The sequence below is a fragment of the Entelurus aequoreus genome, linkage group LG04, assembly GCF_033978785.1.
Source record: "Entelurus aequoreus isolate RoL-2023_Sb linkage group LG04, RoL_Eaeq_v1.1, whole genome shotgun sequence".
Lineage (NCBI taxonomy): Eukaryota > Metazoa > Chordata > Actinopteri > Syngnathiformes > Syngnathidae > Entelurus > Entelurus aequoreus.
In genome coordinates, this window is record NC_084734.1 from 89,435,074 (window position 1) to 89,460,209 (window position 25,136).

Genomic DNA, 25,136 nt, shown 5'->3' on the forward strand with positions numbered 1-25,136 from the left:
AAGTTAAATAAAAACAAATAAAACATTTTACAGTATACAAGTAAAATTTAACCCTATGATGCACTTTTAAATTTCCCAAAGTTAAAAAACAAAACAATTAAAAAAATGTATAGTATACAAGTCAAAATTAACCCTATGATGCACTTTTAAATTTCCTAAAGTTAAATAAAAACAAATAAACATTTTTACAGTATACAAGTAAAAAAAAAACCCTATGATGCAATTTAAAATTTCCCAAAGTAAAAAAAAAAAAAAAAAACTTTTTACAGAATAGAAGTCAACATTAACCCTATGATGCACTTTTAAATTTCCCAAAGTTCAATAAAAACAAATAAACATTTTACAGTATACAAGTCAAAATTAACCCTATGATGCACTTTTAAATTCCCCAAAGTTAAATAAAAACAATTGTTGTTTTTTACAGTATACAAGCACAAATTAACCCTTTAATGCACTATTACATTTCCCAAAGTTGAATAAAAACATATAAAACATTTTACAGTGAAGAAGTCAAAATTAACCATATGATGTACTTTTAAATTTACCAAAGTTAAAAAAAACAAATAAAACATTTTACAGTATAGAAGTCAAAATTAATCCTATGATACACTTTTAAGTTTCCCAAAGTTAAATAAAAACAAATAAAAAAATGTTGCAGTATACAAGTCAAAATTAACCCTAAGATGCACTTTTAAAATTTCCCAAAGTTAAATAAAAACAAATAAGAAAATAAAAAAATGTACAGTACACAAGTCAAAATTAACCCTATGATGCACTTTTAAATTTCCCAAAGTTAAATAAAAACTAATATTTTTTTTACAGTATACAACCTCAAATTAACCCTATGATACACTATTACATTTCCCAAAGTTAAATAAAAACAAATTAAACATTTTACAGTATACAAGTCAAAATTAACCCTATGAAGTACTTTTAAATTTCCCAAAGTTAAAAAAAAATAAAAATAAAATAATTTACAGTGAAGAAGTCAAAATTAACCATATGATGCACTTTTAAATATACCAAAGTTAAAAAAAAAACAATTAAAACAAATTCTAGAATACAAGTAAAAATTAACTCTATGATGCAATTTTAAAATTTCCCAAAGTTAAATAAAAACAAATAAACTTTTTTTACAGAATATAAATCCAAATTAACCCTGTAATGCACTTTTAAATTTCCCAAAGTTCAATAAAAACAAATAAAACATTTTACAGTATAGAAGTCAAATTAACCCTATGATGCACTTTTAAATTTCCCAAAGTCCAATAAAACCAAATAAAATCTAAAGCTCAGTTATTGTTCATTGTCATGTGTAATCAGCTGCTCACAAAAATATACATATTTTTATACTCTTGTTGAGGTTGAACTAAAGGGTAAATCACCAACGCTGCCTATTAATTTAGCATTAAAGTCCACATTCCTTTTAGAAGCTCTGAAAAGCTAACTTGTTGGTGCTCTTCCCCTTTCTTGAGATGCATTTGTTTCCCTTGAAACATTAACATACGTCACTTCCTGGTCTTCCTGAGCTGTGGAAAAGGTGAAACAGAAATATATCAAATACTTTATGCCTGCACATTCTTTGTAAAAATAAATTAACAGTAAAAGATAAAGTGGTAGTTTGTGTTTTCAAATAATCGACCAACTGTAGTGTTTTTTATCACTTGTGGATACAACTTCTATTTAATCCTCTCCCCAAAAGCCCCTCAAATAAATCAATCATGTTTGATCCATGAGAAAAAGAATGAGAAATTGTACCTCTGTGTCTCTTGCTTAGCTTTTTCTTCAGAGCGAAAAAGATCATTACCCCGATCATTACCAGGACTGTTGGTGCCAAAATGCCGTTCTGTATAATCAGCCAGTAATCTGTTTTGGATCAACAGAAAGCACAGTAGTATTGAAATGGAGAAATACATCCATCCATTTATACCACTTGATAGACAACATTCACACACTCGGGCCAATTTAGTGTTGCCAATCAATACATATGTTACAGAAAATGACAAAAGGATGTGTTGTATTACGCACGCCAAGCCAGTAGATGGCGATAGCGCGGAACGTACGTGCCCTCCAATTTGACAGTGTTTAGTCACCAAAAGTGTAATCATCCAGGCTAGACTACGCACTTCTTGTCAGGATCCCCAGCAAGAAGATCCAGAAGCTGCAGTACTTACAGAATAGTGCTGCTAGGATCCTGATGAGAGTGTGCAAATATGACCATATCACACCAACTCTCAAATCCCTTCACTGGCTTCCTGTTTCACTCAGTATTGAATACAAAGTCTTCCTCCACACCCACCAGTGCCTCCATGGAAATGCCCACCTCTACCTCAAGGAACTACTCACCCCCAAATCCTCCACACCACACCTCCACTCCAAACAGGCTAACCTCCTCCAACCTCCGAGGACAAAGCTACAAACAATGAGAGACCGGACTTTCTGCTCCGCCGCTCCCAGTCTGTGGAACGCTCTCCCTGACCACCTGAGGGCACCACAGACCGTGGATACTTTTTTTTTTAAAAAGGCTTAAAAACCCTTCTTTTTAAAAAAGCCTTTTTTTTTTTTAGATATATGCATACTAGTTCTAGCTATTTGGCTGTTCTAGTTTTTATTTTATTTATTTATTTATTATATTTGTATTTTTATTTTTTTAATACACTGTAGCACTTTGAGGTTGTTTACTCAATGTAAAGTGCTTTTGACAAATAAAATCTATTATCATTATTATTATCATCAACATATTTTTAAATGTGGGGTTGTTTTTAAGCGCCAAAAGAGATGTATATTTTATTTATTCAATATTTATCTAAAACTGGGATGTAATGAATAAAAATATTTTTCAATTGCCAGCAAAGAAAACAAACAATAATCAAAACGTTAATAGTTAGTACATAAATATACATCATCATCATAGTGCTCCATATATGTATATGATACAACATGAAGGTGATTCATATGGCCCCTATTGTCAGGGTTTACGTGACACGTGAAACGTGACAAATTGTGGGATGGACTAGCCGCTTTAGCCACCAGATGGCAGTAGGGTTTTGAATAGTTTAAAATGTTATTGTGGGAATTCCAACTTTGACCACAGCGTCAGTTGCTATGTAGAGTGGCGCTTTCCATCATTTTCTGCAAACTGCATTGCAAGATGATTACCCCCCTTCCTCTCACGCGAGATCCACCCAAGAATCCCTTCCCTACTGTACATTAGATATTACCACCAACTGTTTCAAAGAACACAAAACAGCCTGGTGGAAAGAATGAGAATGATCTGAGGTTAGAAGGATTCTTACATGCAGCGGGCAGGGTGAGTGTTGGTTGGTCACACCGAGTGGAATTGGCGCCAGGCACAGAATCTAGAGAACAAAAAAGGAGCGTTAACAACCAGTTTTGGAATTGCCAGAGAAACGTGCGATCCAAACCCCAAAGTCAAACACAATCTGTTTCACGCAAGCCCCCTTTAACAGTTGTATACTAAAATGAACAACTGGCCCTTTAGAGCAGGGATATTCAACTAAATCAGGGGTGGGAAGACTTTTTGGCTCAAACTTTTTTTTTGCAATTTTGACAGACGGGCCGGCCGAGCACATGAAGCATTTTGAAGCATATCAAATCTGTTGAAAGTAGAGTAGACTTCCCAAACATGGGCTATACATCTTGTGCCATTAGGGGTGCATGTCTGATGCAAGGGCTGTTGAACAACATTATTGTTGCTTTTCTACTATAACTTTTATGGGTGTATAAAAAAATCGATTTATGAATTAATCGCAATATTTTTTTTTTTTTACCTGTCTTGTCCAGCCACTAAGGCAAATCATATAGTTGATGTAGATGATCTATATCTGCTGTACGGGTTTACTTTACAAAAGAGAAGTGTTGGATACTTCTCTTGTTTGGGTAGAATTTTATTAAACAAAACCAGTTTTCTTTTAAGTAATGTAGCAATTTATCAATGCTGTTTATCTATTTTGGGGAGAAATGTATACATAGAGCTGGCACCTAACGTTATTAAAAAGTATGAATTTTGAATCGGGGTTTGAGAATCGATTCTGAATCGAATCGTTACCCCCAAGAATTGAATCGAATTGTGTGTTGCCCAAAGATTCACAGCCCTACACTGCAAAAAGTCAGTGTTCAAAAACAAGAAAAAAAAATACAAAAATGAGGGGTATTTTATTTGAACTAAGCAAAATTATCTGGCAATAGAACAAGAAAATGTGGCTTGTCAAGACTTTCCAAAACAATTGAAATTAGCTAACCTCAATGAACCCCAAAATAGTTTAAAATAAGTATATTCTCACCAATAACAAGTGCACTTTTCTTGGTAGAAAAAAACAAATATGAAACTTTTTTGCTCAATATGTTGAAAAATATTTTTAAATGAAGTAAATGCTAGTGGCATTATCTTGACATAATGATATGCGCTCGGCATTACATTTCTTGAAACCAGCAAACTTATACTAAAAACTAGTTTATTGTTCTTAATGGAAAGGCAACAAGGCAAGCGCTTGTTACTCTCGGGGTCTCCTAGCCGCTCAGGCAAATCATATTGTCTAAAAGTGCATTTTTCCATGGATAACATGACATCATCGCACCAAGTGCGTGCTCTTTCAGTCAATTAGTGTGCATATATACATATATACACATATACCCCGGGCCAAATATTTTTAAATTGTCATTTTGAAGAATTTACTTGAATGTGCATGAACTATTTCTGTTCAAAATAGTTTGAAATGTCACATGTTAAATGTTTAAATATTAACTGTCCGTTTACTGTACTGTGCCAACTGTACTACTATATCAATCAATCAATCAATCAATGTTTATTTATATAGCCCTAAATCACAAGTGTCTCAAAGGGCTGTACAAGCCACAACGACATCCTCGGTACAGAGCCCACGTACGTATGAGTATGTATTTTCTATTGTTTCATTGAAAATAAAACAGCAAAGTCCATTTGGCTGTCATCTGTTTGAATTATGAGACACAATTGTGTCAAAATCATGATTTTTTTTCGTGCTTGAAATAAGAAATGTTTACTTTAAAAAAGTAGTTTTCTACTTGTGAGTGTTAATGACACAACAGTTGATATTCTAGTTTCAAGCATGTTTTACTCAATATAGCTCATCAAATCTCAGCAACAAGCTGTAATATCTTACTGACATCATTTAGGACCAAAACACTTAAAACAAGTAAAACACTCTAACATAAAATCTGCTTAGTGAGAAGAATTATCTTATTAGATAGAAAATAAGCAAATATCACCTTATTTGAGATGTTTCATCTTACTTAGATTTCACTTTTTGCAGTGTATGCGTGTGGTGTAGTGACTACGCACGTTGTGTAATGGCTACGTGCGTTGTGTAGTGACTACGCGTGTGGTGTAGTGACTACTCGCATTGTGCAGTGACATCAGGAATCGTTAAGGGAAATATTCGAAAAATTGGCAAGCGATTCCAAGGAATGAATACACTGGCAACTGGTTTTGAACAAGACCAGGTTTTCCATTCCATTCCCAACAATCATGGTAGTAATTGGCTTGTGCCGCAACATTATATTTCAGTAAAGCAAAATCACATTTGAATTTGTCGGCTTATTTTGTACATATTTTATACATCCATCCATCTTCTTCCGCTTATCCGAGGTCGGGTCGCGGGGGCAGCAGCCTAAGCAGGGAAGCCCAGACTTCCCTCTCCCCAGCCACTTGGTCCAGCTCCTCCCGGGGGATCCCGAGGCGTTCCCAGGCCAGCCGGGAGACATAGTCTTCCCAACGTGTCCTGGGTCTTCCCCGTGGCCTTCTACCGGTCGGACGTGCCCTAAACACCTCCCTAGGGAGGCGTTCGGGTGGCATCCTGACCAGATGCCCGAACCACCTCATCTGGCTCCTCTCCATGTGGAGGAGCAGCGGCTTTACTTTGAGCTCCTCCCGGATGACAGAGCTTCTCACCCTGCTCTTATGTAATCCGGCGGAGGAAACTCATTTGGGCCGCTTGTACCCGTGATCTTGTCCTTTCGGTCATAACCCAAAGCTCATGACCATAGGTGAGGATGGGAACGTAGATCGACCGGTAAATTGAGAGCTTTGCCTTCCGGCTCAGCTCCTTCTTCACCACAACGGATCGATACAGCGTCCGCATTACTGAAGATACCGCACCGATCCGCCTGTCCATCTCACCATCCACTCTTCCCTCACTCGTGAACAAGACTCAGAGGTACTTGAACTCCACCCTTTTCTGGGCAAGAACCATGGACTCGGACTTGGAGGTGCTGATTCTCATCCCAGTCGCTTCACACTCGGCTGCGAACCGATCCAGTGAGAGCTGAAGATCCTGGCCAGATGAAGCCATCAGGACCACATCATCTGCAAAAAGCAGAGACCTAACCATAAAAGTTAAGAACAGAATGGGTGACAAAGGGCAGCCTTGGTGGAGTCCAACCCTCACTGGAAACGTGTCCGACTTACTGCCGGCAATGCGGACCAAGTTCTGGCACTGATCATTCAGGGAGCGGACCGCCACAATCAGACAGTCCGATACCCCATACTCTCTGAGCACTCCCCACAGGTCGAATGCCTTCTCCAAGTCCACAAAGCACATGTAGACTTTTTATACATATTTAATGTATTGTTTGTGTTTCTAAATAAACAAAAATACAACGTTTTTGTGGACCAGAAGTTGTAGTTGTACCGTAGTTTGAGAATCATCACAAAATAGGGCATTTCATCTGGAAAGACTTTGTCTACTGTGTATCCTTGCAATTAAAACAAAACAAATACCAAAATCAAATATGAGTTAAGATATTTACCTTCAACAAACAACTGTAGAGTCTGACTGATGATCAGTCTCCCACCCTCGTTAAAAATGTTGAGAGTATATTTGCCGCTATCTCTCCTCTCCAACTTTATTATCTTCATCAGTCCTTCTTCTGGGGTGAAGCTAAATCGTTTTTCTGATAGATTCACTTTACCACCTATTCCCCCTGTCATCAGTATAGTTGTGGTAGTCTCCCATCTATATCTATATAATCCAAGGTCATTGTCCATCAAGCGGAGTAACATTGTCTCTCCCAGCTTTCCGTAACACTGAACACCATCTTTTCTGCCGTCACAAGGCTGTTCTTCAGCTGCAAGAAAAAAAAGGAAAGACAAGGAAAAATATTTAACAGCAAATCTACAATAGTCATTCAGACTAATATATCTCTAAAGACACAAATCAAATGTAGTCAATGTTGCAATTTAAGCGTGAAAAGTCTGACCGTGACAAACTGTGAGGAGCAACACCAATAGTCCAGCTGTCACTTTCATATCTCTGATCTTCTGCTCAGCTTCTTCACAAATGATGTGCCCAATTTAGCCCATTTGTTCTTAGTACACAGTAGACAGACAGGAACAGGAAGTTCTACTTCTCCTTTTAACAACACAACTTGAAACATTCATTTGTTTTAATATTAGCCAGCTCAAAAGACAACATTCACTCCTATATGGGAGCCATTACCTCCCTGCTTGGCACTCAGCATCAAGGGTTGGAATTGGGGGTTACATCGCCAAAAATGATTCCCGGGCGCGGCCACCGCTGCTGCTCACTGCTCCCCTCACCTCCCAGGGGGTGATGGGTCAAATGCAGAGAATCATTTCGCCACACCTAGTGTGTGTGTGACTATCATAGGTACTTTAACTTTTTTAATAAAAAACTACTTTTTTCATCCAGTTTTCAACCCCAGGTGTAAATATAGTTCAAATAGGCCATGCATGAAATGTACTAAATGAGTTAACGGGTTAAGGTTTATTCAGGTGTACTGGAGAGGAGGCTACACTGGATAGTCGAACCTAGGATTCAGGAGGAACAGTGTGGTTTTCGTCCTGGTGGTGGAACTGTGGACCAGCTCTATACTCTCGGCAGGGTCCTTGAGGGTGCATGGGAGTTTGCCCAACCAGTCTACATGTGCTTTGTGGACTTGCAGAAGGCATTGGACCGTGTCCCTCGGGAAGTCCTGTGGGGAGTGCTCAGAGAGTATGGGGTATCGGACTGTCTGATTGTGGCGGTCCGCTCCCTGTATGATCAGTGCCAGAGTTTGGTCCGCATTGCCGGCAGTAAGTCGGACCCGTTTCCAGTGAGGGTTGGACTCCGCCAAGGCTGCCCTTTGTCACCCATTCTGTTTATAACTTTTATGGACAGAATTTCTAGGCGCAGTCAAGGCGTTGAGGGGATCTGGTTTGGTGGCTGCAGGATTAGGTCTCTGCTTTTTGCAGATGATGTGGTCCTGATGGCTTCATCTGGCCAGGATCTTCAACTTTAACTGGATCGGTCGCAGCCGAGTGTGAAGCGACTGGGATGAGAATCAGCACCTCCAAGTCCGAGTCCATGGTTCTCGCCCGGAAAAGGGTGGAGTTCAAGTACCTCTGAGTCTTGTTCACGAGTGAGGGAAGAGTGGATGGTGAGATCGACAGGCGGATCGGTGCGGCGTCTTCAGTAATGCGGACGCTGTATCGATCCGTTGTGGTGAAGAAGGAGCTGAGCCGGAAGGCAAAGCTTTCAATTTACCGGTCGATCTACGTTCCCATCCTCACCTATGGTCATGAGCTTTGGTTTATGACCGAAAGGACAAGATCACGGGTACAAGCGGCTTAAATGAATTTCCTTCGCCGGGTGGCGGGTCTTTCCCTTAGAGATAGGGTGAGAAGCTCTGTCATCCGGGAGGAGCTCAAAGTAAAGCCGCTGCTCCTCCACATGGAGAGGAGCAAGATGAGGTGGTTCGGGCATCTGGTCAGGATGCCACCCGAACGCCTCCCTAGGGAGGTGTTTAGGGCACGTCCGACCGGTAGGAGGCCACGGGGAAGACCCAGGACACGTTGGGAAGACTATGTCTCCCGGCTGGCCTGGGAACGCCTCGGGATCCCCCAGGAAGAGCTGGACGAAGTGGCTGGGGAGAGGGAAGTCTGGGCTTCCCTGCTTAAGCTGCTGCCCCCGCGACCCGACCTCGGATAAGCGGAAGAAGATGGATGGATGGACGGATGGAGTTAACAGTTCTATCTAGTGACTAAAGACATACTTGCATTATGGGAAATCCTCAATCTCCAGTATGATGGATTTGCTAGAAGAAAAACTCTATGGACAGAACCAGAGGGGGAAAGTTTTAGTTTTTTCATTGCTTTGCTTCAAATTGTTTACCATGAAATGTGCTATATCTGGGGTGTCCAAACTTTTTCCACCAAGGGCCGCATAACGAAAAGTCAAAGTTTGCGGGGCTATTTTTGAATTGTTTTTTTATTTTGTAAAAAAACAATGCTAAAAACAGACATATTATAAATGGGTCATTCTACCCAATTGGTTCAAAGTGAGGTTGGAAATATTCAAAAATGTTTTAAGTTGTATTCTCAAAATGTTGTCCCTATATATAGTATAGTATCAGAAATACACATTTCTGTAAAAACAACAGTCAACTTGTATTTTCAGAATATTTGGGAATGTTTGTCCTCTCCTTAAATTTGTCACTGCCGAATCATAGCCTTCAAATATGAATATAAAATAGTATGTTACTTTGTTAATATCGTGCTTACTTACCTTTTGTAAATATTTGTTTTTAATAATTTGAGGTTTTTCAAAATAAAATCCATAAAAATGAATTATTTAACACATTTTCTTACTTTAATATAAAATTCTTCAAAATCAACATGCAATCTTTCTTTTTAAAATGCATAACACTGATCAGATTGATTTCAGAGTTGATTTATGAAATTGAACATCCATTTAACCAATCAGTATCGTAATATTTTAGTTGATAACTCAATATACTTTCTTTTCTTTGTAAACACCCAGTGTTTCGGTAGTGACCTTTTTTTTTTGCAAGGTTGTTGTTATGGTTACTGAGGGGAGGTGACGGCAACAGACACCAGGGGGCCATGTAGCTTTATAGATTTATTATATATATTAACCATTTATATATATATATATATATATATATATATATATATATATATATATATATATATATATATATATATATATATATATATATATATATATATATATATATATATATATATATATATATATATATATATTAATCAAACAATAGAATATAAACTAAGGAAATGGAGTGTGACTAGATCCAAAAGTGTATGTGGTGTGAGGCTATGTGTGTGATTAGCTGAGGTGTGTGTTACCAAATGTTGTCGAGAGCGAAGGAAAACGGAAGTCCAAAGGGCAGGCAGATGATCCGGGGCAGGAGCGAAGAGACGAGATCCGTTTCCAAGTGGGAGGTCGAGAATCCAAAAGGGCAGTCTGGTAAGCAAGAGGATATACCGATGAGCGGCGTTGGCAGGAGTCTGAGCCGTAACAGTTGTATCATATTCTCTTAACCTTATTGCTTTATATTAACTTATAACATGCTCGATGTGGGAAATATTACAAACACTTATGCTTTGGGGTCAATAAAATTATAGATTTTTAGAGAAAACTGTTATTTATCAGTTGAAAATAAGTACCCACGTTGGTACAGTATTCAGTGGCAGCACGGTGGAGCAGTGGTTAGCACTCGTGCCTCACAGAGAGAAGGTACTACGTTCCATTCCTAAGCTCGGGGTCTTTCTGTGTGGCGTTTGCATGTTTTTACCGCGCCTGTGTGGGTTCTCGTTGGGTACTCCGGCTTCCTCCCACCTCCAAAAACATACAACTAGGGATAGGCCCCTCCCACCTCCAAATACATACAACTAGGGATAGGCCCCTCCCACCTCCAAATACATACAACTAGGGATAGGCCCCTCCCACCTCCAAATACATACAACTACGGATAGGCCCCTCCCACCTCCAAAGACACCTGGGGATAGGCTGATTGGCAACATTAAATTGTCCTGAGTGTGTGAATGTTTGTGTGTCTATCTATGGTGAGGTGGCCACTTGTCCAGGGTGTACCCCGCCTTCCGCCCAAGTGCAGCTGAGATACACTATATTGCCAAAAGTATTTGGCCACCAATCCAAATGATCAGAATCAGGTGCAAAAAAATCCAGTCGTGAAATTTCCTCGCTCCTAAATATTCCAAAGTCAACTTTATTATAAGAAAAGTGAAGAGTTTGGGAACAACAGCAACTCAGCCACCAAGTGGTAGGCCACGTAAACTGACAGAGAGGTCAGCATAGTGCAAAGACTTTCTGCACAGTCACTTGCTACAGAGCTCCATACTTCATGTGACCTTCTAATTAGCCCACGTACAGTACGCAGAGAGCTTCATGGAATGGGTTTCCATGGCCGAGCAGCTGCATCTAAGCCATACATCACCAAGTTCAATGCAAAGCGTGGGATGCAGTGGTGTAAAGCAGTGGTCCCCAACCACCGGTACCGGTACCTGCCGCACAATAAATTTAAAAAACATATATATATATATATAATATATATATATATATATATATATATATATATATATTTTTTTTTTATTCTTATTTTTTATTAAATCAACATAAAAAACACAATATATACATTATATATCAATATAAATCAATACAGTCTGCAGGGATACAGTCCGTAAGCACACATGGTTGTATTTCTTTATGCCAAAAAAAAAAAAAAAAAAAAAAAATAATAATTTTTTTTACACAACAGCCACGTCACCAACCCACTAACACGCTGATCTGTGGCGTCCATGTTTTCTCCTGCAGTAGCGACTTCCTTGCTCATTTAAAGAAGCCGGTGTACTTCCTTTGTTTTCACTTCATAGAACGACGCGTGTGTTACACGGCTGGAATGATGGCTCAACTCTTTCGTTGTGCGACACATTTATTTTTCAGGATCAAGCTGCAAAAACATTTTTAAAACAGCGTTACAACCGGAGCTGGATGCATCTGCTTTTTTTCATGTCACATACTCACGGACTTCTAGAAAATACAATGTCTGGAGTTGAACAATTTTACAAATATTCCAAAAAATATATACTGTATATATATATATATATATATATATATATATATATATATATATATATATATATATATATATATATATATATATATATATATATATATACACACTACCGTTCAAAAGTTTGGGGTCACCCAAACAATTTTTTGTGGAATAGCCTTCATTTCTAAGAACAAGAATAGACTGTGGAGTTTCAGATGAAAGTTCTCTTTTTCTGGCCATTTTGAGCGTTTAATTGAGCCCACAAATGTGATGCTCCAGAAACTCAATCTGCTCAAAGTAAGGTCAGTTTTGTAGCTTCTGTAACGAGCTAAAGTGTTTTCAGATGTGTGAACATGATTGCACAAGGGTTTTCTAATCATCAATTAGCCTTCTGAGCCAATGAGCAAACACATTGTACCATTAGAACACTGGAGTGATAGTTGCTGGAAATGGGCCTCTATACACCTATGTAGATATTGCACCAAAAAGCAGACATTTGCAGCTAGAATAGTCATTTACCACATTAGCAATGTATAGAGTGTATTTCTTTAAAGTTAAGACTAGTTTAAAGTTATCTTCATTGAAAAGTACAGTGCTTTTCCTTCAAAAATAAGGACATTTCAGCGTCTGCTGGCGTGGGCGGAGTCAGAAGAGCAGGCGGCTCGTCTGCCGGCGTGGGCGGAGTCAGAAGAGCAGGCAGATCGTCTGCCGGCGTGGGAGGGCTAACCGGGGTTGATGGCGTCCACAGGCCCCCTGGGGTGGATGGCGGCGTCTGTAGTCCCACCTGGGTGGATGGCACCGACTGCGGGAGATCCACTGGAGTTAGAAGTAGTTGTGTCTCCCCAGCTACACAGCTACTCATAGCCCCCCCCCCTCAAGGGACGGATCCAAGACGTCCCCAAAGGAGGGACCTTGAAAGGAGTCAAAACATCTCCTCCATTCGGCCATCGTTGCCAGCATCCCATCAAGCCTCTCCGCCATAGAAATCTCCGCAGGGTTCGTATTAGGCTGGAGTATTCTGTCATGAAGTGGTGGTGACGAACCCCAAGATGCAGAGATGGCAGGCTTGGTACAAGAAAACATGGTTTTAATGTTAAAAAAATGCAAGGAAAACAGGAACCAGAAACCAGGAAACAGCAAACAGGGACAGGAGTCAGGATCCAGGGAATAGCTCACAGCATACAAGAAACAGGCAGTCCACAGCATACAGCAATCAATACTCCAGCACTGACTGGAGGGCAAGGCAGGTATAAATTGCAGCCGACTGATTGACACCATGTGTGGCCAGGTGCCAATCAGTCGCAGCTGAGGGGAACAGTGCTAAGGGAGGCAAGCAGGAAACTCAACAAAAATAAGAGCGCTGACAGGAAATAAAACACAAACAGAGGGAAAACTAAAACATAACCAAAACTGTCAGTGACAAGCCTGACACAAATACAGATAGACGGAGTAAATATTGAAAGGGTCAAAGAAAACACATTTTTGGGTTTAATAATAGATGATAAAATAATTTGAAATCTCATGTAAATAATATACAACATAAAGTAGCAAGAAACATGTCAATAATGAATAAAGCAAAACATGTTCAATCTGGACCAAAAATCCCTTCATATTCTTTACTGCTCACTAGTGTTACATATCTGAGTTATTGTGCAGAAATATGGGGAAACAACTACAAAGGTGCGCTTCATTCACTAACTGTGTTACAAAAAAGATCAATTAGAACATGGGTGTCAAACTCTGAAACAAATTTGGCCCGCTGTGTAATTTCACTTGGCCCTTGAGGCGATATCAAATTAACACTAGGGCTGGCCCGCCGATTATATTCAGCGGCGGTGCTGCGGTAACACCGAATTCACCACTAATTCTCATACTTGCCGGTGCAGCGGTAATACCGCACTCACCGCTTATTCTCATACTTGCCAACCCTCCCGGGAGAGTACCAGATTTCAGTGCCCTTCCCGAAAATGTCACATCCGCTTCACATCCAGTCCAACGAGTGCTGGCCCAGTCACATAATATGTGCCGCTTCGGCACGCACACACAAGTGAATGCAACGCATCCTTGATCAACAGCGATACAATTTACACTGAGGGTTGCCATATAAACAACTTTAAGATTTGTTAGAAATATACGCCACATTATGAACCCACACCAAACAAGAATGACAAACACATTTCGGGAGAACATCCGCACCGTAACACAACATAAACACAACAGAACAAATACCCAGAACCCTTTGCAGCACTAACTCTTCCGGGAGCTACAAGGTGGGGGGTGGGGGGGGCGGGGTTTGGTGGTAGTGGGGGTGTATATTGTAGCGTCCCGGAAGAGTTAGTGCTGCAAAGGGTTCTGGGTATTTGTTCTGTTGTGTTTATGTTGTGTTACGGTGCGGATGTTCTCCCGAAATGTGTTTGTCATTCTTGTTTGGTGTGGATTCACAGTGTGGCGCATATTTCTAACATTGTTAAAGTTGTTTATACGGGCACCCTCAGTGTGACCTGTATGGCTGTTGAACAAGTATGCATTGCATTCCCGTGTGTGTGCATACAGAAGCCGCACATATCTTGTGACTGGGCCGGCACGTTAGAATGGATGAAAAGCGGACGTGACGACAGCTCATAGAGGACGTTAAAGGCAGTGTCTTTAAGGCACGCCCCCAAGACTGTGGTCCGGGTGGGCTACGAGCTATAATGACTGATGAACACCTTGGTTGGATAATGAAGGTTGCCTCAGCTCAAAGCCTGAGCCCCGACATGAATGAACTAGCATCCAAGAAAAGATGGCAGGTATCAGGCTTGGGCACATCACATTAGATCAGTGTGTTGCAAACTGAGCAGTTTAAAGTCCTGAATGGTTGGTTTATTCATTGTTATTTTATTTTCAAATTTATTAGTCTGTGGAAAAAGTTAATGTTGATATTTACCTCAGAAGGCTGCAAATAGAAAAGAGGCATTCAATTTTTTTTAAATTGTATTTGATATGCCATTGATATTTTTGAATTATTTGTATTATTATTTGAAACTGGATTTTGCATGTCACTATAAAGTTATATAAGCCTTGCTTGTTCAATATTCAATGCAAAACTTGTTTGGGTCCCAATTAAAAGGTTAATTTGTTCAACCTTGTTCAGTTTTAAATTTTGGCCCACTCTGTTATTGAGTTTGACACCCCTGAATTAGAATAATACATAATGTTAGATATAGTGAACATACAAACACTGTATTTATTAAATCACAATTATTATAGTTATAAATCACACTCTTGTTGCTGATGCCTCCTGGAGGGTTTATTTTGGTCCGTGATGAAAATTGTCACTGCGTTTCCAGAATTCTACTGCTGGCTGTTTTTCTCTGGATTTTCCTGAACCTTCACAAAATTGAGAATATTGAATTGTTATCTCACATTGAATCAAGGTGGATATTTGCATCTGGCGGTACAAACTAGTCCGGACTGAAGGGGATTCTTACCTGACTTCCTGTTTCGCCTGGTTATCTTGTACACACAGCAAGACACGACCACAATCACCAGCAGGGCGGCCAGTGCGGTGCAAACTGGAACCAGGATGGAATACATGTTTTCTGGGAAGAAGAGACATAATTAAATTGGTGAAATAGATACGCTCCAAATGATTAAAATGGCATTCATCCTTAATGAGCGCTCATTCATGTTTGAATACTGAGTGAAAAGGAAAATATATTTACCTTGAACATCCAATTCTACTGTAATGGTATTTACACGAAGTCCATTGGGATCGAACACCTCCAATACGTATTGACCCGAGTCCGTCCTCTCAATGCTGGACATTTTTAAAGTCCCATTGTTGACAAAGAACTCTGTTCGGTTCCTGAGGGCTTCCTGGATAACCGCCTTTTTTCTTTTCACCGTGAACACAACAACTGGTCCACCGGGGAGCTGTTTCTTACACCGCAGCTGATGGTCGCCCACGTCGACCATGACTTGGATGTAGACCGATCCTCCAAGCGTGGCGGAGCAATGAGCGTTCTCCAGGATGCCGTTACATTGAGACTCACCGGCAGGAAAGAAAGCTGCAAGAACAATGGCGGCGTACAAAATCAAATTCAGAGACATTATTGAAGCGTTATTCCTGATTCAAACCTTACCAGATGCTGTTCCACCCAAGAGCAGCAGAAACACAACAACCTGCGACATATTCCTGTCTTCTACAGAGACATCTTGGCTTGAAGATGAACATGACATTGCTCTGTCATCAAGCAGTTACACAGCATGTAAGGAAGTTGGGTAAACTTTCTCACTTCTCTTTCTGCACAGACTTTAGTTACTTTCAGACTCCACCCGATGCCATTTGCCATCTCTAAACCACTGTGAACACGACAAATCCACCCATTCATTTCTTCACAATCCTAATATTAAAAGAATATGGAACTGGAAGGAAATTGTCACATTTCAAGACTTCTTCTCTTTTCCTGCTCATGACTTTATTTCCATGAAATGTAATGTCTCAGAAAGCCTTACTGTATGGATGGATCTTTATTGTCAGTGCACAAGTACAACAACATGTTGTTTGTTGTTATACATGTGTACTTAAAGGGGAACTGCACTTTTTGGGCATTTTGCCCATTGTTCACAATCCTTATGAGAGACAAGAAGACAACATTTTTGGGGGTTTTTTGCATTCCCGGATCATGTTTTGTTTTAGTTTAAGACTCTCTTAGTTCTGTTTCAGCGTCGCTGGGTTTGTGTTTCTTGGTTGCCATGGGTACTGATTATTTTCACCTGCCTCTGATTAGCATACTTGGCAACCCTCCCGATTTTCCCGGGAGACTCCCGAATTTCAGTGCCCCTCCCGAAAATCTCCCGGGGCAACCATTCTCCTGAATTTCTCCCGATTTCCACCCAGACAACAATGTTGGGGGCGTGCCTTAAAGGCACTGCCGTGAGCGTCCTCTACAACCTGTCGTCACGTCCGCTTTTCCTCCATACAAACAGCATGCCGGCCACATAATATATGCGGCTTTTACACTCACAGCCATACAGGTCACACTGAGGGTTGTCGTATAAACAACTTTAACACTGTTACAAATATGCGCCACACTGTGAACCCACACCAAACAAGAATGACAAACACATTTCGGGAGAACATCCGCACCGTAACACAACATAAACACAACAGAACAAATACCCAGAACCCCCTGCAGCACTAACTCTTCCGGGACGCTACAATATACCACCAAACCCCGCCCACCTCAACCCCGTTTGCCCCACACAACCCACCCAAAAAAACATATGTTTTGTCTGGTTTTGCATCATCCCGTGAGTTGTATATTACTTTTTTTGTTCGGTTTGTACTTCATGAAGTTTTGCACTTGTTGTTTTTTTTGTGTGTTTTTTGTTTGCTTTCATTATATTTGGATGTATTTGTTTGGTTTGTATGCTTGTGAATCTGGGCTATCCATTAAGTAAGACTACTTATTATGTTGAAGGGGGCAGGAAATATAATATTTTCTTCATTCTGTTCCTTCTCAGGCATAGTTGTGTAAATATGTGTTTAGTTGCTAAAGTTTAATTGTCTATTGATCAAAAATGCACATCAATGAAGGAGATAAATAAAAAATCAATGAATGAATGAATGATGAGGCTCCACGCTTCTTAAGCCAGCGCAACCTGCGTTCCAGGGCCAGAACGTAGTGTACCATACCCTGTGGTACACTAAGCCTACACGTCTCTAAATCTCTCCCTATGTGCATTCGCTCTCTCTGTGTTTCTCCTCCTCTGTGCTCATCGTCTTGTGTCCTGTGTCGTCATCCCGCGGCGTTCCTCCGTTTCCTGGTTTCGAGCTGTGTGTCTCGTCTCCCCGAATTCCCTCTGGTTCCCTGGCTGCCTTCCTGGATCTCGACTTCTGGCCTGGACACGGACCTTCACGCCTTGCTCCTGCCTTTGACCTCTCCCCTGCCCACGGACCTCCGAGCTTGCCTTGCCCTCCCTGGACTTCCGCATCTCGCTCAACACGCACCTTCAACAACTCCTGGTAACACTCAGTTAGAGACAACACAGAGTCACACCAGTTCCATCAGCATCTAGGGGAAACGGTCTGCGCATAACCATGCGACCACCCAATCGTGACAGAAGATGCAAACGGAACTCCGGAGGCAGGGTGCAGGTAGGACAATGATTTATCATCCATAAATCAGGCAAAAATACAAAACTACAGGAAGCGTGCCGATAGCACAGCAATCTAAAGAAAAAGCTAGCAGGAAAGCTTAGCATAGAAACTGGAATGAGAAGCTAGGATTTACCAACGTAATGTTGCATGAAGCAAACAAGACAGCCAGACTGAGTGTGGCGAAAAGCAGGAATAAATAGCTCTCTGATTAGTGCCCGGGAGCAGGTGAGCGTCCCGAACACTAATCAGAGGCAGGTGAAAATAATCAGCAACCAAGAAACAAACCCAGAACTAACAGAGTCTTAAAGTAAAACAAAACATGATCCGGGCAACGGATCATCACAAATCTGCTTGTTCTAGGTCGCTAGCAATACAGCGAATGGGCGCAATCCATTCTGCCTCTAAGTCAACTTAAAAAGGCATCCAAAAACCGCCAACAATACTTTAATTACGCTCCATAACCTGTGTAATAACCAAGCTGTAGCCACATTGTTATTGTAAGAGCGAACACTGAGGAACTCTTTTCCACATTGACAGCGTCTAGTCACGCCGACCTCACTCTCTTGGCTTCTGTCTGCTCCATTGTTACAGTCGCTCTTCGTGCCCGATTCGATGAGCAGTAATTCATCCTCCGTATATTCAGCTTCAAAAATACAGGATTGTGAATCCTCATTTGTCCAAAATTAGTCGTCTTTTTTGTTTGTTGCCAAGTCTGCCATGATTACAACACACTCACGTTTTTTTCCGGAAACAAAACAACACATTTGTTGCTGGAAGTCGGAGGTGCGTTGCTATGCAAATTCAGTCTCTCTTCGTGCTCGCTTCTATCATTCATCCTCCGTATATTCAGCTTCAAAAAGGATAGGGTTGTGAATCCTCATTTGTCCAAAACCAGTAGTCTTTTTTGTTTGTTACCAAGTCTGCCATGATTACAACACACGTGTGTTTTTTACCATAAATAAAACAAGACATTTGTTGCTGGAAGTCGGAGGTGCGTTGCTATGGAAATTCAGTCTCTCTTCGTGCTCGCTTCTATGATTCATCCTCCGTATATTCAGCTTAAAAAAAAAAGGGTTGTGAATCCTCATTTGTCCAAAACCAGTCGTCTTTTTTGTCTGTTACCAAGTCTGCCTTGATTACAACACACTAGCGTTTTTTTCCGGAAATAAAACAACACATTTGTTGCTGGAAGTCGGATGTGCGTTGCTATAGAAATTCAGTCTCTCTTCATGCTCGCTTCTATCATTCATCCTCCGTATATTCAGCTTCAAAAAGATAGGATTGTGAATCCTCATTTGTCCAAAACTAGTCGTCTTTTTTGTCTTTTACCAAGTCTGCCATAATTACAACACACTTGTGTTTTTGTCCGGACATAAAACAACACATTTGTTGCTGGAAGTCGGAGGTGCGTTGCTATGGAAATTCAGTCTCTCTTCGTGCTCGCTTCTATCATTCATCCTCCGTATATTCAGCTTCAAAAAGATAGGGTTGTGAATCCTCATTTGTCCAAAACTAGTCGTCTTTTTTGTTTGTTACCAAGTCTGCCTTGATTACAACACACTCGCGTTTTTTTTCCGGAAATAAAACAACACATTTGTTGCTGGAAGTTGGAGGTGTGTTGCTATGGAAATTCAGTCTTTCTTCGTGTTCGCTTCTATCATTCATCCTCCGTATATTCAGCTTCAAAAAGATAGCGTTGAGAATCCTCATTTGTCCAAAACTAGTCGTCTTTTTTGTCTGTTACCAAGTTTGCCATGATTACAACACACTTCCGTTTTTTTCGGAAATAAAACAACACATTTTTTGCTGGAAGTTGGAGGTGCGTTGCTATGGAAATTCAGTCTTTCTTTGTGCTCGCTTTTATCATTCATCCTCCGTATATTCAGCTTCAGAAAGATAAGGTTGTGAATCCTCATTTGTCCAAAACCAGTCGTCTTTTTTGTTTGTTAACAAGTCTGCCATGATTACAACACACTTGTGTTTTTTTCCATAAATAAAACAACACATTTGTTGCTGGAATCGGAGGTGCGTTGCTATGGAAACGGAAATAAATGCGCTGAGGAAATAAGTTCCAGTATTGCATAAAATGACCAAAATATAGTAAATATTGTACATATTACATATTGCTATGAAAGTGTTTGTTACTACATTATTGAAGTGTGTATATAATACGTTGATGGATGGTTTTGAAATAGTTTTAGAGGGCTTTGAAGGCTACAATGGTGACTACCATTAGCCGCATTTTTTAAGCGTCATCTTTAAAATCCTTAAAAAAAAAAAAAAAAAGACCCGTGTGTTCTTGTCTCTCATAATGATTGTGAACCATAGGCAAAAAATTACAAAAAATGTGCAGTTCCCCTTTAAAGGATACTGATATTAGATATGAATAAAGCCAGAAGTCAGCTGACTGTGGTGTTGGTTTCTTACTGTCCTGACCAATAAGTGCGTGAAGAAGGAATTGTCCTGCCTCGTGTGAAATGAGGAATTGAAAATAAGTCATGTGAAAAAAATGGTTGGCATGTCATTGTCAGTGATTACTGGCTCAAGCTCAATCTTACAGACTTCACATCACACTTGTCATCTTCTACAGTCCCACTTTTTTTTACTTGAACAATACCAGCTGCGTGCTGCTGATATGATGATACAATTTGATATTTAGAGGCGCTGCCGTTGCAACAGTGTGTCCTTTCTTGATTTTATTTCACAATCGTGATTGTTGAACAGCAACACTTGACACAGCTAAAGACAAAAAAAACAATGTTTCAATTAGGGATGTCCGATAATGGCTTTTTTGCCGATATCCGATATTCCGATATTGTCAATTTCTTAATTACCGATACCGATATCAACCGATACCCATGTATACAGTCGTGGAATTAACACATTATTATGCCTAATTTGGACAACCAGGTGTAGTGAAGATAAGGTCCTTTTTTTTTTAAATTAATAAAATAAAATAAGATAAATAAATTAAAAACATTTTCTTGAATAAAAAGAAAGTAAAACAATATAAAAACAGTTACATAGAAACTCGTAATTAATGAAAATGAGTAAAATGAAGTGTTAAAGGTTAGTACTATTAGTGGAGCAGCAGCACGCACAATCATGTGTGCTTACGGACTGTATCCCTTGCAGACTGTATTGATATATATTGATATATAATGTAGGAAGCAGAATATTAATAACAGAAAGAAACAACCCTTTTGTGTGAATGAGTGTAAATGGGGGAGGGAGGTTTTTTGGGTTGGAGCACTAATTGTAAGTGTATCTTGTATTTTTTATGTTGATTTAATAAATACATTTTTTTTTTTTTTAAACGATACCGATAATTTAAAAAAACGATACCGATAATTTCCAATATTACATTTTAAAGCATTTATCGGCCGATATTATCGGATATCTCTAGTTTCAACACATGGCTGTCATTACTGCACTTGTGTCTTCACAAGTAGAGAACAGTGTTAAATGTAGAGACTCACCTCCCAGGCACACACGGTAATATCCCTCTGCACTTTGGTCATCACTCTTATAATTTGTTTGTTTTTTACTATAGAGCATAGCACATTTAACATGTTTTACACTTCTGCAAATGTTAAAATGCGCAATATAATGTTAACAATTACAAAACCCAAAATCAGTGAAGTTGGCACGTCGTGTAAATGGTAAATAAAAACAGAATACAATGATTTGCAAATCCTTTTCAACTTATATTCCATTGAATAGACTGCAAAGACAAGATACTTAATGTTCAAACCGGTAAACTTTGTTATTTTTTTGCAAATATTAGCTCATTTGGAATCTGATGCCTGCAACATGTTTCAAAAAAGCTGGCACAAGTGGCAAAAAAGACTGAGAAAGTTGAGGAATGCTCATCAAACACTTATTTGGAACATCCCACAGGTGAACAGGCTAATTGGGAACAGGTGGGTGCCATGATTGGGTATAAAAGTAGATTCCATGAAATGCTCAGTCATTCACAAACAAGGATGGGGCGAGGGTCACCACTTTGTCAACAAATGCGTGAGCAAATTGTCGAACCGTTTAAGAACAACATTTCTCAACCAGCTATTGCAAGGAATGTAGAGATTTCACCATCTACGCTCCGTAATATCATCAAAAGGTTTAGAGACTCTAGAGAAATCACTGCACGTAAGCGTAATAAACATTGAATGCCCGAGACCTTTGATCCCTCAGGCGGTACTGCATCAAAAAGCGACATCAGTGTGTAAAGGATATCACCCCATGGGCTCAGGAACACTTCAGAAAACCACTGTCAGTAACTACAGTTGGTCGCTATATCTGTCAGTGCAAGTTAAAACTCTACTATGCAAAGCGAAAGCCATTTATCAACAACACCCAGAAACGCCGCCGGCTTTGCTGGGCCCGAGCTCATCTAAGATGGACTGATGCAAAGTGAAAAAGTGTTCTGTGATCTGACGAGTCCACATTTCAAATTGTTTTGGAAACTGTGGACGTTGAAGAAAAGAACCATCCAACCATTCAAAAGGCAGCATGTGTGATGGTATGGGGGTGTATTAGTGCCCAAGACATGGGTAACTTACACATCTGTGAAGGCACCATTAATGCTGAAAGGTACATACAGCTTTTGGGGCAACATATGTTGCCATCCAAGCAACGTTACCATGGACGCCCCTGCTTATTTAAGCAAGACAATGCCAAGCCAGGTGTTACATCAACGTGGCTTCATAGTAAAAGAGTGCGGGTACTAGACTGGCCTGCCTGTAGTCCAGACATTGAAAATGTGTGGCACCTAAAATAGCAGAAGGGAGACCCCCGGACTGTTGAACAACTTAAGCTGTACATCAAGCAAGAATGGGAAAGAATTCCACTTCAAAAATGTGTCTCCTCACTTCCCAAACCTTTACTGAGTGTTGTTCAAAGGAAAGGCCATGTAACACAGTGGTGAACATGCCCCTGTGCCAACTTTTTTGCAATGTGTTGCTGCCATTAAACTCTAAGTTAATGATTATTTGCAAAAAAAAATGAAGTTTCTCTGTTGGAACATGAAGTATCTTGTCTTTGCAGTCTATTCAATTGAATATGAGTTTTACGGTTTGCACAACGTGCCAACTTCACTGGTTTTGGGTTTTGTAGATGCAACCATAACTGTGTGTGGGCATATTCTTTGTTTGCTTATAGTCCATCAGGGAAATGGACCCATGACAATACTATTTGTTGCAGGCTCTATTTGCTCATACTTACTGCATATCAGAGTTGGTTCGAAATACTGATGAGTTTTTACAATCCCACATATTTTATTTATACTTACTCAAAAAGGTTCATCATGTCTTCTTATTCATATACTCTTTCAAATGTTCTTGTAATTGTAGAGGATTGTCTGAAGCATAAACAGCAACAAAAGTTAATTTAGTACAAAAGGTTTATTTTACCCATAGTCAAAAGTGCAAAGTCAGATTGAGTTGCCCATGCAGACAAACAAACGTCCTCCGGAGGACACAAGAATCAAGCGATCTCACAGAGTCCTGGTCTCCTGGCCATTTGATCTGTTTCCCCACGCCCCAAGCTCCCGTTGTTTTCGACATGTTTGTTTTGCAACATCCTTCAATCCCTTAGTCATGCTTAGACAATCAAAACATTTTGTAGAATGGTCAGAGTGACTCCATATTCAACTTTGTCCTACATCTGGTCCTTCAATGGTATAGAAGAGAAATGAAATGAGCAGACATTCTTAATGGACACGAAATATAGTTCCAAGGTCAGAAATTCTACTACATAATCAGACAATATTGTCGGTATATTAAATGGAATTTTTACCTGACATGTTTCGACTGTCATCTGCAGTCTTCTTCAGAAGGGTCACCTGACCACTGTGACGTGTCGCCTATCAGCTGTTCTTATAGGCGTGGCCAACCAGGCAGACCTTTCAAGTCTACCTCCCCCCCCCCCCCCCCCACCCCGCCACTTGATGGTTAATGGAGGAGGGAGTCCCAGGTATGCTCCCTCATCCCGATTGATGGTTTCCTTGGGCCGCTTCCTTAGTTCAATCGCCTCCTTAATCCATCGTTAGAATTTGTTACTTTCTGTGCTGATGATTTTGCCGTTGTCCCGGTCCATGATGTGGTTATTTATTTTGCAATGATCTAATATGGCTGATTTTAGGATTTCCTGTTCGGATTTTTGTTTTAGGCTTCTTGTAAACCTTCCACTTGTCTCTTGTTTGCATTATTTCTGATGTTCTCTCTTCCTTGTGTTGAATGTCCTCCCTGTTTCTCCCATGTATGATTGTTTGCATGATTTACACGGGATTTCATAGATGACGTTGCATTTCTTGTCTTGTTGTATTTTGTCTTTTGGATGTACAAGTAACTGTCTTGTTTTTGTGTGAGGTTTAACTGTTTATTTTGTGTTTTTTCATGACCTGCTGTATTGGTTCAGTTATTCCCCTCATGTATGGTTGTTCATTATTTCAGATTTTTCTTTGAGTTTCTTCTTTGTTCTCTTTTCCTTGTTTTTTACCTGTTGTTCCCCTTTTTTGATGGCCCAGGTGCGATATTGGCAGTTTTTGAGAGCATTTTGGTTGTGTTTCTCTTCTTTTTTTTCTATCTTGTTCTTCTGTTAGGATGTTGGCCCGTTCACAGAGTGTTCTCACCACTGATAGTTTGTGTGCTGCGGGATGTTCGGAGGTCCAGAGTAGATATTGGTCGGTGTGTGTCGGTTTTCAATGAACAGTAATGTTTTGACTGCCGTCATCTTTACGGTGGATTTGCATGTCCAAAAAAGTTATGGTCCCGTTATGTGTGAATTTGATGTTTCCAGTCTTGTCGATACTGTTGAGGTGGTCTGTAAGATCATGTGTGTGCCACTTTTATTTTCTACAGAATTTCATCCACGTATCTTCTCCAGAAGGTGGGTCTTTTTTTATTTTATTTAGCCTTTATTTAACCAGGTAAAATCCCATTGAGATCAAAGATCTCTTTTCCAAGGGACACCTGGCCAAGAAGGCAGCAGCAATGTTACATTAAAGGCCTACTGAAATGAAATGTTTTTATTTAAACGGGGATAGCAGATCCATTCTATGTGTCATACTTGATCATTTCGCGATATTGCCATATTT

The 25,136-nt window shown here is 40.0% G+C and overlaps 2 protein-coding genes across 3 annotated transcripts; both read right to left on the reverse strand.

Annotated features, from left to right (window-relative positions):
- Positions 1-88: 88 nt before the first annotated feature.
- LOC133649153 (uncharacterized) lies at positions 89-7,342 on the reverse strand. Its single transcript, XM_062045977.1, has 5 exons — positions 7,258-7,342; positions 6,808-7,125; positions 3,297-3,359; positions 1,759-1,866; positions 89-1,529 (listed from the first exon to the last, which is right to left on the reverse strand). Exons 1-5 carry the CDS (start codon positions 7,304-7,306, stop codon positions 1,444-1,446), a joined length of 624 nt encoding a protein of 207 aa, XP_061901961.1. The 5' UTR covers positions 7,307-7,342; the 3' UTR covers positions 89-1,443.
- A 4,680-nt stretch (positions 7,343-12,022) lies between these two features.
- Positions 12,023-16,176, reverse strand: LOC133648042 (uncharacterized). Of its 2 annotated transcripts, XM_062043819.1 has the most exons (5): positions 16,020-16,176; positions 15,600-15,944; positions 15,366-15,476; positions 15,158-15,264; positions 12,023-12,960 (listed from the first exon to the last, which is right to left on the reverse strand). In XM_062043819.1, exons 1-4 carry the CDS (start codon positions 16,114-16,116, stop codon positions 15,185-15,187), a joined length of 633 nt encoding a protein of 210 aa, XP_061899803.1. In that variant the 5' UTR covers positions 16,117-16,176; the 3' UTR covers positions 12,023-12,960; positions 15,158-15,184. The 2 variants fall into 2 exon arrangements, with proteins under 2 accessions (XP_061899803.1, XP_061899802.1); XM_062043818.1 differs by lacking the exon at positions 12,023-12,960 and having other exon boundaries at positions 14,412-15,264.
- Between the last annotated feature and the right edge of the window lie 8,960 nt (positions 16,177-25,136).